At 55.3% G+C, this 14,281-nt stretch overlaps 1 protein-coding gene across 20 annotated transcripts in view; it reads left to right on the plus strand.

Moving 5' to 3' along the window:
* TLE3 (TLE family member 3, transcriptional corepressor) overlaps positions 1-14,281 on the plus strand; it is a 49,770-nt gene that overhangs the window by 26,465 nt on the left and 9,024 nt on the right. For 5 of the 20 annotated variants that reach the window (XM_005602961.4, XM_014733737.3, XM_005602963.4 and 2 more), the window contains 6 exons: positions 5,379-5,583; positions 7,615-7,631; positions 11,548-11,667; positions 12,551-12,601; positions 13,266-13,418; positions 13,865-14,006. In XM_005602961.4, coding sequence (XP_005603018.1) covers positions 5,379-5,583; positions 7,615-7,631; positions 11,548-11,667; positions 12,551-12,601; positions 13,266-13,418; positions 13,865-14,006 — 688 coding nt within the window. Of the gene's footprint in view, positions 1-5,378; positions 5,589-7,614; positions 7,632-11,547; positions 11,668-12,550; positions 12,602-13,265; positions 13,419-13,864; positions 14,007-14,281 lie in introns of all 20 variants that reach the window. The other 15 variants (XM_005602962.4, XM_014733738.3, XM_005602966.4 and 12 more) reach the window with 5 other exon arrangements.

Below are 14,281 nucleotides of genomic sequence, written 5' to 3' on the forward strand. Positions count from 1 at the left end.
CCTGCGGGGCCACAGGAACCTCGAGTGTCCATCTAGGGAACAGGCCCAAAGTTTGTCCCTCTGCTAGCCAGGGCCTGGCGGGACCCGGTTACTGTAGACCCGTGACTGTGACGTGCTCTTTTTTCTTGGATCCAAATTATTGGGGAATCCTTAGAGGGTCAAAGTTCCTGAGCGTGAGGAGGGAAATTTTGACCCTTGGTCAGCAGCTTGCAGAAGGCATCCCCAGGCAGATGAAAGACCTTGTGAGCTGACCTATCAACCGTTTCCAGAACCCTCTTTTTACATTCCTCCATGCTGGCCCAAGGTCACTGAACCTTGTGGGTGGAGGGGCTCACCCTGCTTGCCCTCTGACAATTTGATCTGCACTCCCTTGGAAGTTATTATTGGAAGAGATGTTGTAAAGTGTTGACTCTTTTTTTTTTTTTTTTAAGTCGGGGGTGAGGAGGAGGAAGAAGGAGGTTGTAGCTCGTCACAAACTACAAAGGGTATTTTGAAGCCATACCTGAGGTTCTTGCGTTCACTCCAGGATGTTGATGAGCTGGGCTCAGCTGATTGAATTTTGCATGAGGGACAAGGATGGCAGGCGAAGAGAGTGTGCGTTCTAAGGACTGCAGTTGTTTCCTTCAGCCAGGCCGCCGTGGTGGAGACGATGCTGAGTTTGAGTCCTGGCTTTGGTTGCTTCTGGCTTATCGGAGTCACTAGCCTCCCCGAGCCTGTCCTCGTCTCTGAAATGGGGATAACAAGGTTGTTGTGAGCTCTAAAAGCTGTCACAGAGCATGGAAGCACAATGCGCCCGCCAGCCACGTGAGCTGTGGGGCCCACCAGCCACGTGAAATAGAGGACCGAGTGGCAGTTGGGGGCAGGAAGTGTTCTTTTCATGCACTTAAGGTGGTGCTTCCTCTGGTGGGCGTCCTCAGTGGGTCTTGGCTCTGGGAATGCTTAGACAACTTCACTGAGTTGAACCCAAATTGTGAGCCTGAGAAGTGAAGCATTAGTCGGCTAGCAGAGGCAGAAAGCACGAGGTACATAATCCCATCACACAGACTGCCAGCAGGTCTGCCCTCAGCCTCTCCTGTAAGTGGCCAGACCTTCGGAGGCACACGTGTGGAGGACGGGGGCACGTATGCCCCACGGGACACATTCTTTGACATGCCTGTGTTCTGGCATAAAATATTAGAGGGACAACTGAGCAATCATTCCTGCACTTAGTTCTCGACTTGCAGCCCCTCTTTTGGTATTGGAGGTGGAGGGAGGGTTACTGACTTCCTTTCATGTCATGGATGGAGAAGGCCTGGTCTTGAAGGAATCCTGCAAGCCCCGGACAGGTGACTGCAAAGCAATGAGCTCAGGGCCCTTCTCCCAGTGTGGACTTGATTTCATTTCTCTCCAGTTGATAACACTGTCACCCTCCCACTCATGTGTCACCGTGTTTCAATACATCATCCTCTGAAGTCAGGCATGTCACAGGGGATGGAAATGCAGCCTGCAGATGGCTGTGCCCTGCCTGTGGAGGGGCTGGGGCTGAAACATGGGGACAGCAAGGTGGGTGGCTCATTGCCAGCCGCCTCCCCCTGCCCTGCCGGTGGTGCAGGGTGGGGGCGGGGAACTTGGTTTCAGTCTATTGCAACCGAGACTTGTTAGCAGCCCCTCTGCCCGGCAAGCCCCGGCATCTGCTGTCACTCCCAGAGAGAAGCCTTGGAGCTTGACTTTTCCATGCCTGCTTCCTGGAGCCTGCTGGGTCACTGCCTCCTGAGCCTTCACACCACCCAAGGAGACCTCGGGGCAGTTTCTAGCTGTGTGGGGGAGGCTCTTGTACTTGAAGAGGAGAAGTATGTGGACGTTTCCTTTCCTCTGTTGCAAAGAAGACACTCCTGCTTGACACGCTCTGGCAGAAAACCACCCTCCCTTGGAAGCTCAGCAGCTTTGGAAGCCACTGTTTTCCAACAGCCTCTACAGCCTTTGTTCCAAGTTTCTGATGCTGGTTCACCGGTTCATCGGTTCACGTTCCGGGAAGCGGGACACCCGACTGACGCTCCTTGTCCCAACTCACTGTTCTGGCTGCATCCAAGCGGGCTTTAGAGAGGAGGCACAGAAATGGAGACGGATGGTTGCTTTTGGACAGAGCCCCCTGATGACTTGCTCCCCAGCATCCCCATATGTACCTTTCCAACATCTTCACCTACTCACCCGGCAGGTGTGTACTGAGCAATATGCTCGGTGCTGTTGAAGTGCTCGGATGGATAAGACAAGGTCCTGTCTTCCTGGGACTCCTGAGTTGCCCAGCAGCACATAAAGATGAAAGAAATGGTTGTATCTGCAGTCCATTCATCGTTTTTTGCTAGTGTTAACTGAGCTCCTCCTTTGCCTTGACGTGTGGTAATGCATGTGATCCTTACACAACCCCAGGAGGTGGGCTGCCTCTGATCCCCATTTTGCAGATGAGGAAACTGAGGCCCAGAGAGGTCAGCTGACTCATCTACGGTCTCATAGCTGATAAAGGATAGAGCTGGGTGCCCACCTTAGTCTGTCTGGCTCCAGAGTCTGAGCTGATGGAATTCTTAGAAGGGAGAGCCCCGTTCGGCCAGGATGATGGGGATGGCTTCCGGAGGGGGTGGCTGGGTAAGGCTGAGCCTGGAGGGCTGGGGACGGGGGCGACCCTTCCCTAGTAAAGTCAGGTCTCTCCACAGGCACACAGCTTAAATCAGCTCTTTCCTTAGAAACAGAATTGTTCATGGAAGGAGTTAACCTTGTGCCGGGCACAAAGCCGCTTCTTTGAACCGCCTCCCCTCCTTTTTCCCTTCTCTTCCTCCAGTCATCTTATTGGCCGTGCTCTATAAAAAGTGGGTTAAATCTCTCAGACTTTGCCTTCTAGGATACGAAATAGTTAACTCTGGCGGAATGAAAGTGCCTACCAGCAACTGGTCTAAAACCGCAGGCCCCCGGCAGAGACTCATTTTAAAATGGAGCCTCTTGATGAAGGTGGATTGTTCATCCACACCAGGGAATATTACGTGTCCATCAAGAAGGACGTGTTGATTTGTTCAGAAGCCTCTCAACTGAAACTCCAGTTGTATAGCAGTAAGGCTAACAGCCCCTTTGTGTAGAATTCACTTAAAATTTACAGATTCCTGTGAAAGAAAATCTAGACAAATTAATAGTGGAATCCTCTAGGGAGTGGGATTGAAGGGTAATTTTTTAGAAAACCTTTTAAATCTGTACTTAATTTTAGTATTTTCTGGCAATGAGCATGTATTCTTTTTGTAACAAAATATAAAAATTACATTTTCTTTGAAAAGAAGAGGTGCGGGGGTCGAGGTGGGAGCTCGTGCCCGAGAAGACCCCCGGCCCCTGACCAGGGTGGGCTGGATGTCTGCACTGGGCTCTGGTGGTGCCACTCCCGGGACCCCGGGCACTGTTTCTGCTCTGGCATCTCAGGCAGACCCGAGGTCAGGCCACACTGGGACCAGTGCCCACCGGCAGCTTCTGTAAACTGCCCAGCGACAGACGTCCCAGAGCTGCACTGACGGTCTTGAGCGACGGCCGTGGGTACCAGCCTTTCACCCAGAGCTGAGAAACAAGCCCTCCGGGGCCAGGAGTGTGGTGATGGCTGTGGCTGTCGTTAACTTTGGGGTGGGCTAGAGTGGCAGTGTGCAGTTTAGTTGGGACAGAGTGTGGCCGTTGACCCTGTCCTCGAACACTTACTGCTGCTTGGAGCCTCCCCTCCCTGCAGAGCCGTAGGCCTTTCCCATGTTCTGCTGTCTGTCAGCAGTGGCCAGAAAGCCCGTCCCCGTTGACCAGCCAGCTGAGGTCCCGTTGTCAAGAGTGAGATCTTGAAGCTTGTGAGATCTTTGCTCGGGGTCACCTCCCACCAACACTTCCTGCTTTGGGGGTCTCCTTAGGAGCATTCTTTGATGAGGTTGCTGGTTGACATGTGTGAGTCCGGATCCCACATACTAGTGGTGGGGCTTGGCTAGTTGCTGGCTGCCCGCTCCAGTCCCCTAAGCGTTAGTTTGCCGTCTGTGAAATGGGTATAACCCCTCCTTTGCCAGGTGGTTGGAAGGGTCACAGATAATGTTGGGAAAGTGCCCAGGCATTCACTTAGGCGCCCAGCACATGCTGGTTCCCTTCTCTTGCGCTAGTTGAGACGAAGGATGTGTAAGTGATACCAGCATCTCCAAGGCCTCAGTCACTGCTAAGGAATGTTTCAATCCCTAGGAAATATGTGACTGTGGTGTAACCTGGCTCACAGTGCCCGTGGTTCTTGGCACAGTCTTAGGAACGACAAAGGGCATTCCGTCGTGGCTGCCCCAGAGAGGACTAAAGCTGCCCAAGCCAGTCACCTGGGAGTGGGAAGGGGAAGGAGAAAGAAGCCCCCGAGGCTCGTGTGGGGTAGGAGGCCTGGGCATTTGGGGCAGGGGAACAGAATCTTTGACTGGGCCTGGGGCGAGGCAGGAGGATTGTTAGCAGTAGTTGCTATTCATGATAATACTGAGTTAATACATGTCAAGTTTTTGGAACAGTGGGGGGCGCGTTGTAAGCCCTGGGTAAGTGTTAGCTACTGTCACGATCACATGAGTAGTTGCTGTGTGTCCCAGCTGCCACACACATACGGATGTTATCGTACATACGATCTTACGGCCATCCTCTGAGGTAGGTGCTACTTCTCCCCTTTTACAGATAAGGAAATTTGAGGCCTAGAGAGTTGAAGTAAACTGACGAAGTCCACACAGCTAGTAAGTGCCAGAGCAGGGATTTGAATCCTGGTCTGTCTGGTTCCAAAGCCTCAACTCGTCTAGTTACCCTTCCTCTGCTCTGATGTCCAGTGATGCCAGTTCTTGCTCCACTGGTCCCGGGCTCCTCCTGCTCCGAGTTCTTTTCTGCTGTGGTCTGCCCTGGCTCTGGGAGGCAGGCGTGGAGTTCCTCAGAACTGAGTCCCGAGGAATTCTTTGTTGCCCAGAATTAAGGAGTCTTTCCCGGGGTGGGAGATGCTGGCTGCTCACATTTGAAGGCGAGGGAGCATGAGCAAACATGTGATGGCTTTGAGCTTAAAAATGGATCCCCTGCTGAGAGGGAGCCCCGAGGACGGCGTGGCTTTTAAGTGCATGCTTGATTTATCTTGGCTTGGAAACCTGTGCAGAGAGAGAAAGTCGTCCTGAAGCTGGGGCAGGGGGATGGGTGGAGTGTTCGAAACTGTAAATCTTGTATCTAAATTGCAGTCCGTTAACAGACTTCCTTCAGCAAGACAGCATGTGGACTGAGCTGGGGGCAGAGGTGTTAGGGGCGTTTTCCCCCTGCCTCCTGATGCAGGAGCGAGGGGGATGGCCTGGGGCCTCCGCTGCCCTCCTGCTCAGCTGTGCTCACCACCGACTTCATTGCAGCAACAGCAGCTCCAGGCGCAGCACCTCTCCCACGCCACGCACGGCCCCCCGGTCCAGTTGCCACCCCACCCGTCAGGCCTCCAGCCTCCAGGGATCCCCCCGGTGACCGGGAGCAGCTCGGGGCTGCTGGCGCTTGGTGCCCTGGGCGGCCAGGCCCACCTGACGGTGAAGGATGAGAAGAACCACCATGAACTGGACCACAGAGGTGCGGCCTGGAGCTGGGGCTGGGAGCAGAGGGCAGGGCTGGGCTGGGGGCAGGTTTCTTGTAGGCCCCACTGAGAGTGGACACTGCAAATGCTGTCACCCCAGGACCAGGAGTTACCAAAAGGCTTGGAGCCATCTGTTGAATCCCTGGTGCGGAGAAACCCAGTGCCCCATTCCCCATCCTCCCAACTCCTGGTGTGTACCCAGTATTCTCTGCCCTGAAGACATCTTGTCTGTTCATCCCAGACCAGCTACACCCTGCCCATCCTTCAAGGGCCAGCCCAGTCCCACTCCTTCAGGATGCCTTCCCGCCCAGGCTGGGGGCCGTTCTCAGATTTCCATAAGAGTTTAAGAGTTGGGGTCCCAAGACTGAGCCCTCTGTTGCTGTCCTTTTGTAGCCTTGTTATTAGTGCCGTCCAGTCGATTGCGACTTCCGGTGACCCTGCGTACAGCAGGACAGAACCCTGCCTGGTTTTTTGTTGTTGTTGTTGTTGTTTTGCACCATCCTCTCACCTTCTGGTGCTGTATCAGACGATGCTCTGCTGCTCTTCGTAGGGTTTTCATGGCCACTTTTTTCCGGAAGTAAGTGGCCAGGTCCTCCTTCCTAGTCTGTCTTAGTCTGGAAGCTCCGCTGAAACCTGTCCACCATGGGTGACCCTGCTGGTATGTGAAATACCAGTGGCCTAGCTTTCAGCATCATAGCAACCCATAGCCGCTGCAGTATGACAACCGGCAGACGGGTGGTGTGGTTCCCTGGCCAGGAAGTGAACCTGGGCTGCTGTGCTGAGAGCGCCTAATCTTAACCACTGGACAGCCGGGGCTGGCCTCCTGCATCCCACCCCTGGGAAATGTTTTGTCCTCACCAAGATCATTAGTCCTCTGAGGACAGAAGCCAAGTTCCTTTAACTTTATGTATGTGTCTCACCAACTCAGGTGCCTTGGAAAAGGTACACAGTTGGTGCTCAAGTGAAGACTTGTGAGTTGACTGCCTTTAAGTGAAGGTAGCAATCACACTCCTGCAGGGAGATGATCAGAAAGATTCGGAATCAGACTCCCCTATCCCTCCTGGTCCTCACTGTGAGGACCCAGAAAGCCGCACTGAGGAGGGGCTCAGAAAGGCTCAGGTCCATCAGGAAAGGAATGAGCCTGGCTGCCTGGCAGACCCTTTTTAAAAGCTGCCACCTCGTGTGGTCTGACCTTCGATATTTTTTTTTCAGCTTTATTGAATATAATTGACGTATAAGATCATGTAAGTTTTAGGTGTACAAAATGATGATTTGGTTTGCCCTTGGATGGTTACCGGGGCACACCACCAGTGCCTTCTGAGCCCCTCTGGGCACCACACTGTTGGGCCCCAGGGGCCTGGAGTGTCACTGTCCTGCCCTCACCTGGGCCACAGGGCCGTAGCAGATCATGAGAACCTGAGGCCACGTTTCTGTCCCTGCAGTGGCTTGGTCCTCTTGGCAGAGGAAGAGCGCCCCCCACAGCAGACGGGAGAATCAGGGAGCTAGTGATTGGCTGGGCAAATAATCAGAGGCTTCAGCTTCCAGGGGCTTCTTGGCAAAGAAACAGAGTGGTGTTAATTAAAAACAACAACAACAAAAAACACTCCCATAATTCCTTTTCTTTTAGCAATAATGTTCTCAGCTCCCAGACCCTATGGATATTTTGCATAGCACGATCATTTCCAAGCTTGTGGCTTTAAAAACTGCTGACCGGTAATCTTGGCGCCCTTCTTGGCTTGTCAGGGAGGGCTGGGACAGGGGCCTCCCTCTGCCCCTCCTGGGACTGGCAGTGGGGGAAGCTTTGGAGTTGGGGTGGTTAATTTCCAAACTGAGAAATGTCACCTAATGGCCCTGCCTTGGCTGACCTGCAGTGACTCAGAGAGCCAGGCCTGCTGCCCAATTTAAAGCCTGTGAACTAGCAAAGCACAAAAGGCAGCTGGATGAGACTGACCTTTTTCCTTTCTTTTTTGTCTTTTTGTCTTGGGGGGACCTGACCCTTCTCCTGTCCTGGCCTTCCATCCGCAAAGAGAGAGAATCCAGTGTGGTAAGTGTCAGTGCTCTGGAACCTTCGGGGTGTGTTTGGGGTGCTGGGAAGAAGAGGGGACCTGGTGGGCGGGGGTGGGAGGTTGTTGTCATGAAATAGGAGCTGCTGTCACCTGTTGAGAGTGACCTGCAGTTGAGGAAGCCTTCATCTCTCCAGGCTTAGTTCCATCATTTGTCAAATGACGAGCTTGGGCTAAATGAGCTCTGACTCCCTTTTACATGAGAGATGATTAACCGGACAGGTCAGCTGGCCAGCCTTTGGTCCTCCAAGGGGCTGTGTGGACTCATCCTGGGTCGTGGTGCTTCTCCAGGTCGTCTGCCCCTCCTTGTGATCCTGTATTCTCCCCCTTTCCTCCCAACGCGCCTGAGGTTTCTCCCTGTTCTGGGCTTTAACTTGGTTTAAGAAAGTGCTAGCAAGCGAGCACTGAGACCAGGCTGCATGCGTGTCTGCCAGCTCTGAGATTTGTTGTAAATCTTTCTGATCACACTGAGGCTCAGAGGTTCTGTTTCAAGTGAATAAGCCTTCTGAGTAAGCGCAGTGGAGTCTGGATAAAAAAAATCCTCCAGCGATTAGCAAAGCTATTTTATTCCTCATCGCCGTCCTTGTATCTGGGGCCATCTAATCTGTTAGGATGGCTTTGGTTATTACCTCGTGTTAAGTAGGACTTGGAAGGTCAGGCAGCTAACTAACCATCTAGACAGCGGCTTCCTCAGGCGGCTCCTCCCTCCCTCCCGACCCCCCCTCCCTTCCCAGTCCTCCACCCAGCCGACTTAAACATCCTGCTAGCCACACAGTGTTTGCATCCCCTTTCAGCTTGCCTGTGTGCTCAGAAGTCCAGGTCCACATTTGGGCCCAGGAATGGCTAGGCACATAAGAAAGGAATAGTTGAAGCTGAAAGTCTGTTTTGAATGCTTTCGTGTTGATCCCCAAAAAGTGGCATTTTTGAAGGGGTGGTTTGCCTCCATAGGAAGAGGGCTACACTGGACATCTCAAGGCTCAGCTCTGGTCCCAGCATCATGGGACATAGGCTAGCTCTCTTGGCCTCTTCGAGCCTCAGTTTCTTTATCTGTAACAAGGGGTAATCCCTGCCCAGCCAAGCTTGGCAGAGTTAGGAAGGCCCCCTCAGAACAGGACCCAGGATCCGGGAGATTGCCTGGTTCACAGGGACCTGCTGCAGAGCGAAATGGGTGTTGGGAGCGTAACACCCTCCCTGCCCTCACATCGTCCTCGTCCTCATTGCTGTTTGCTTCTGGCTTTGTGCCCCAGTCTGTGAAAGCTTTCTGCTACAAGAAACCCACAGGGGACCCCCAAGAGCTGAGCTCTTTACTCTGCTATGCTCACTGACGTCTATGACTCACATAGCAGAGGGAGCACAGTCGGGCCGCTGGAGCATCCACTGAGGATGAATCAAAACGCCATCCACGGGCCCGGTGGGCAGGTCCGGGGAGAGGCGCATGTGGCACTGATGTCAGGGGGTGTAGACTGAAGTAATCAGCCCTTTGGAAACCAGGTTGTCAACAGATGAGGCCCACGGCAGGAAGGACAGGGCCGCAGTGGAAGTGGGAGGGGGGGCGGGGGGACGGTCTGGAAGCTGTCCCAGAGGGGTTAGTCTGGAGTCCAATTAGAGGTAGCTTCATTCATATTTCCTAGCCCAGCCGAAGCAATAAAAAATACTTAGTTTTTTGGCCGCCTGCCAGCCAGAGGCGGGCTGGATCGATGCCGCTAAATGCCTGACATGACTCTCGGTAGCAGCGAGGGTTTTCAGCCTGACTGCATGAGAAGAAAGAGCTCGCTGTTCTCCACGCCGCATACTGGGGCGCGGGAGAAACACGAGCAGCCGCGCAGCCCCCCCCCCCCCCCCCCCGCCGCCTGCCCGAGAGGAGAGGGGTTGGAAGCGTTTCTGCTTAGCACGAGGTGGCCACCGTCGGAGGAAATGAAATGGAATGAGGGTGATTTTTCTGCCGGCGCTTGCAGCAGCTAATTGAATTGCGGCTGTGCGCGCATCGCCGCCGCGCCTGCACGGCTGTGGGGAAGGTTGAGCTGCAGTTCCATTATAACCTCCATTTTTTCTTCAAGGCTTGATAACTCTGCCATTTTAATTTGCTTCAGGCAGAAACTTGGCGGGGAAGGGCTGTCCAGAAACCAGCTTAGGAAAGGAAATTAAGCTCTGCGGCTGGTTCCTGCACCGTTCTCCCCCAAATACCCCCCACCGGCCGTCCATGCCCATTTCCTCCTAGTGACCCTTGCCCTGGAGCCGGCACTGGCCTCCAGGAAAGTGGGGAGACGGGTGGTGAAGGCTCATCCCACTTGTCTTTTGATGCCCTCCTCTTCTGGACGGACATCTCTCTGTGTCCCCACACGGCCTCGTCATGCACCTCTGTGCTGCGTGGGGATGTTGATTGACTGGCCTTTTTCTTCCCTCCAGCTGGACACTAAGCCCCTGGAGGGCAGGGACTCTATCTTGCTCATTCCTCCCCTCCTGGTATCCAGCCCAGGCCTGATCCAGGGCAGGTGCTCAGAAAGGGTGGGTGTGTGGTGACGGAGTGAGGGAAGGCAGAGGTGGGGCACTTAGATGGGAGTAAGCCACAAGAGCCCCCCCAGGGGGGCATCGGCTGTAGTATTATTCTCTTGGCACTGAGGTTTGTTTGCTGGTGGGTACCCCAGCCAGTGGCTCTTCCCTCACTGCTTGAATCCCGGTACTGACAGCCACAGAATGCTGTTCCGGGCCACCAAGGACACCGTGGGCCAGCGGGGTCCTCCTTTGTAGGCGGCTCTCTTACCTTCCTAGACAGCTCTGTTCCCAGGCCTGCCTGTGAGCACTTCTCCTGCCTCGGCTTTTGGCCCGTCTTCCCTCTTTCCAGGCTTTTTTTTTTAATTTTTTTTTTTGAGGAAGATTAGCCCTGAGCTAACATCTGCCGCCAATCCTGCTCTGTTTGCTGAGGAAGACTGGCCCTGAGCTAACATCCGTGCCCATCTTTGTCTACTTTATATGTGGGATGCCTACCACAGCATGGCTTGCCAAGCAGTGCCATGTCCGCACCCGGGATCCGAACCAGCGAACCCCAGGCCGCCCAAGCCGAACGTGTGCACTTAACCACTGCGCCACCGGGCCGGGCCCTCTTCCCAGGCTTTGAATTCCAAACTCTGCTTGTCCTTACTGGCTTTATAGTTGGAAGGAGAACTCATTAGGCAACTCCCAGCCTGAAAAACTTGGGTTTCCTTCGTGTTGCCTCCTGCTGGGTGACCTTGGGCATGTTTCCCAACCTCTTGGGGCTCCTCCTTTCCCATCCTCACAAAGAGGGTGATTCTGCCTGCTCTTAGCCTTCACTGCACTGCATTTTCTCTTTATAACCCTGGTGTTTCTCTGAAGTTGCAAAGGCCACGCGCTGGCTAGTAGGGCATCCACACACAATGCCAGGTTGCTCATCAATGCTCAGGGGGCCCGGCGGCAGCCAGCGTTCTCCTTCCCTGTCAGTCTCCCCACTCCTGTCTGGCTCAGTGGTTGAAGTATTGCTCATGGTCCCAGTTTGTCAGCTCAGATCCATCTCTCAAGACTCAGTGCAAATTCTGCTTATCCCTTCTTGGAGCAAATATGCGTGGCAGGGATGGGATGGGTGGTGAGGAGATAGACGTGCTGCTGCCCTCATGGAGCGTACAGACTCACAGTCAGAAGGCAAACGCCTCATTGTGAGTTATTATCTCATAACAGCGGTACTGCTACAAAAGAGAATTGGGATGCTCCCAGGGCCTCTCTGGGGGACCTGGTCCGGGGAGTTGGCAGGGCTCCCTGGCAAGGCTCCAGGGGAGCTGAGACCTGCAGGACACGCAGGACACCTTGGCTGACCTTTGACTCAGCTGTACTTGGCTGTCTCTGCGTGCGTGGACTGTTCACACTGGATCTCGGTCTTGCTTCCAGAATAACTCGGTGTCACCCTCGGAAAGCCTCCGGGCCAGTGAGAAGCACCGCGGCTCTGCAGACTACAGCATGGAGGCCAAGAAGCGGAAAGCGGAGGAGAAGGACAGCCTGAGCCGATACGTACGGCTGGGAGCGCGGCGGGCCGGGGGCTGGGGAGAGCCACAGTGCCTGAGCTGTGACTGGAGCCCTCTGCATAGTCAGGGAGTGAGGCAGAGGGGGCAGGACAGGCGGCCCCGCTGAGGAGGGTGGGTGGGCTGCAGTGGGAGGGCCATACACACACTGTGAGCACAGAGGCCACAGCCTGAGGGAGTGGACAGGGAGGTTGTCCCAGCCTCCATGGGGTTTGGGGAAAGCTGTGGGCTCCTCCCTCAGACAGGCCAACCACCTCAGCTAGCATCACAGCCCTCCCAGAATCCCCACTCTGCTCCCGTGGGGTGGTCCCTGGTGTCCCCACACTCTGACCCTACAGTGTGTCATGGCGTTTGCTCTGGGACAGAGGGAAGGGGGCACTGCAGTGCTGGGACTCGTGGTCTTGAGCCAAGCCCTCTTCAGCCATGCGGCTGCTCCGCGGCTTTGGCCAGTTTGCACACCTGAAGCCTCAGCTGTATTTCTGGGAGACGAGGCTGATCGCCCATCCCAGCAGAGTGGTGGCAATGACAGAATGAGACTGGTGTGCTTACTTGGGAATGATGGTGATGTAAAACCAGCCAGAAAGAGGTGTCTGGTTTCAGAAAGACACAGGGGGCTTAGAAATACTATAGTGGCGTAGGGGCCGGTGTCGGTGAGGCTGCCAGCGGGCATGGGAGCAGAGTGACCCAGAGCTGGGGGGCTGGGCCAGGAAAACAGCCTCAGAGGAAGACCAACTTTGGTGGGGTGGAGTGGAGAGCATGAACTTTGGGGTTTGGCCCAGGTCGGATCCTGGCTGGTGGAAGTAGGGAGTGGTTCGGGCCCAGTCTCAGGTGGGAAGGGCATGGCCTCTTACTGGCTTTTTCCTCCGTTGCAGGACAGTGACGGGGACAAGAGTGACGATCTGGTGGTGGATGTTTCCAATGAGGTGAGGGCAGGCCCCGGCTGTAGGGCAGCTCTCAGTTTGTGGTGGTTGGAGATTGTCCCTCCCCAGGGTGGGACCTGTGGTGTCTCCACAGCTGCACCAGCATTACTGGCAGCCCAGGGCCACAGTCCCTTGGTGTTGGGTCATCAGCTGGTCAGGAGGAGCAGGGCGGGGCTTTGCTGCATTGTGGCTGGGCATCCGTGGGCCCTAGGGCTTCCTAGGATGGGTCTCCGGAGAGAGACCCCCCCAAAGATCCCAGCGTAGGACCAGCTCCTGTTCCCCATGGTCTTTCAGGTCAACTCTGTTCTCCCCACTGCCCCAGGCGGGATCTTGAAGTGGAGGTTGTGAGCCCCTAGGGATCGGCGTCAGCAGGGTAGGAGGAGCTGGCAAGAATCTACATGAGGCCAAGAGGCCAGCAGCCCAGATGGGAGTCCTGAAATTGTGTTTGACCCTGTCGGGCGGGACACTTCCCGCAACCACAGGCCTTAGTGTCCCCATCTGTGGGATGAAGGGGTCAGACTAGGTTGTTAAGAACTGGTTGCCCCCCAATCTCTTTCAGCCACACTCCCCCCATCACCCGCGCCCCCCGCCTTCCCATTCCCAGGGCAGGGAAGGCTCTAAGCTAGTTGTTCCTCTTACTGCGTCTCAGCATCACCTGTGTTTTTAGGACCCAGCAACGCCCCGGGTGAGCCCGGCGCACTCCCCTCCTGAAAATGGGCTGGACAAGGCCCGTGGCCTGAAGAAGGATGCCCCCACCAGCCCTGCCTCGGTGGCTTCCTCCAGCAGCACGCCTTCCTCCAAGACCAAAGACCTTGGTCATGTATGTGGGGTCTGCCCTGCCGTCACTGAGGCTGGGGAGGGTGGGGCTGGAGGAAAGTGGTTCTGGAAGAGGGATTGGAGCCAAGGCGGCACTAATTAGAGGGCAGAGGGGTGAAATAGGAAGAACATGGATGGGGGTTTGGCCTACGTTCAAATCCTGGCTTTGCCACTTACTGCCTGGGCCCTGTGCTAGCTAGCTAGCTTAGAAACCTTAACTATTCTAAGCCTTGATTCCTGCATCTGTAAAATGGGAGCAATTACCACAGTCCCTGCCAAACAAGGTTGGGCAAGAATCGAGGGGCTGTCAGGCAGAAGGGTCAAACTGGAGCTGGCACTGGGCTTCACGTGGTAACCGGCACTGGGCACTGTGGCCAGCTCACAGTGTCCGGCTGGTGGGAGAAAGGAATCTTCATGGCTTCCCTGGGTCTCTGCACCTTCCCTTTTCAGAATGACAAATCCTCCACCCCTGGGCTCAAGTCCAACACACCCACTCCGAGGAACGATGCCCCGACTCCAGGCACCAGCACAACCCCGGGTCTCCGGGCAATGCCAGGCAAGCCCCCAGGCATGGACCCGATAGGTATAATGGGTAGGCACGATGGGGCTGGGTTGACTGGGCTTGAGGGGATGGGTCTGCCCCCAGCCACCGCTGGAAACCCACAGGTGGGCTGAGCACCAGGGAGTGTGTTGGAGGTGGGGCTCTCGCAGGGCCTGCCCCAGGGGGCCTTCATGGTCCGGTCTGAGGAGGAGATGGACGCCTGGTGCTTCAACACTGAGGTCAGGGCTTCCTGGGGCCATGCTGAGCTCAGCGTGTGGAAGGAGCTTCAGACAGGTCAAGACACCCACCGTCTGTGCCTGCCTCTC

Source organism: Equus caballus, chromosome 1, assembly GCF_041296265.1.
Source record: "Equus caballus isolate H_3958 breed thoroughbred chromosome 1, TB-T2T, whole genome shotgun sequence".
Lineage (NCBI taxonomy): Eukaryota > Metazoa > Chordata > Mammalia > Perissodactyla > Equidae > Equus > Equus caballus.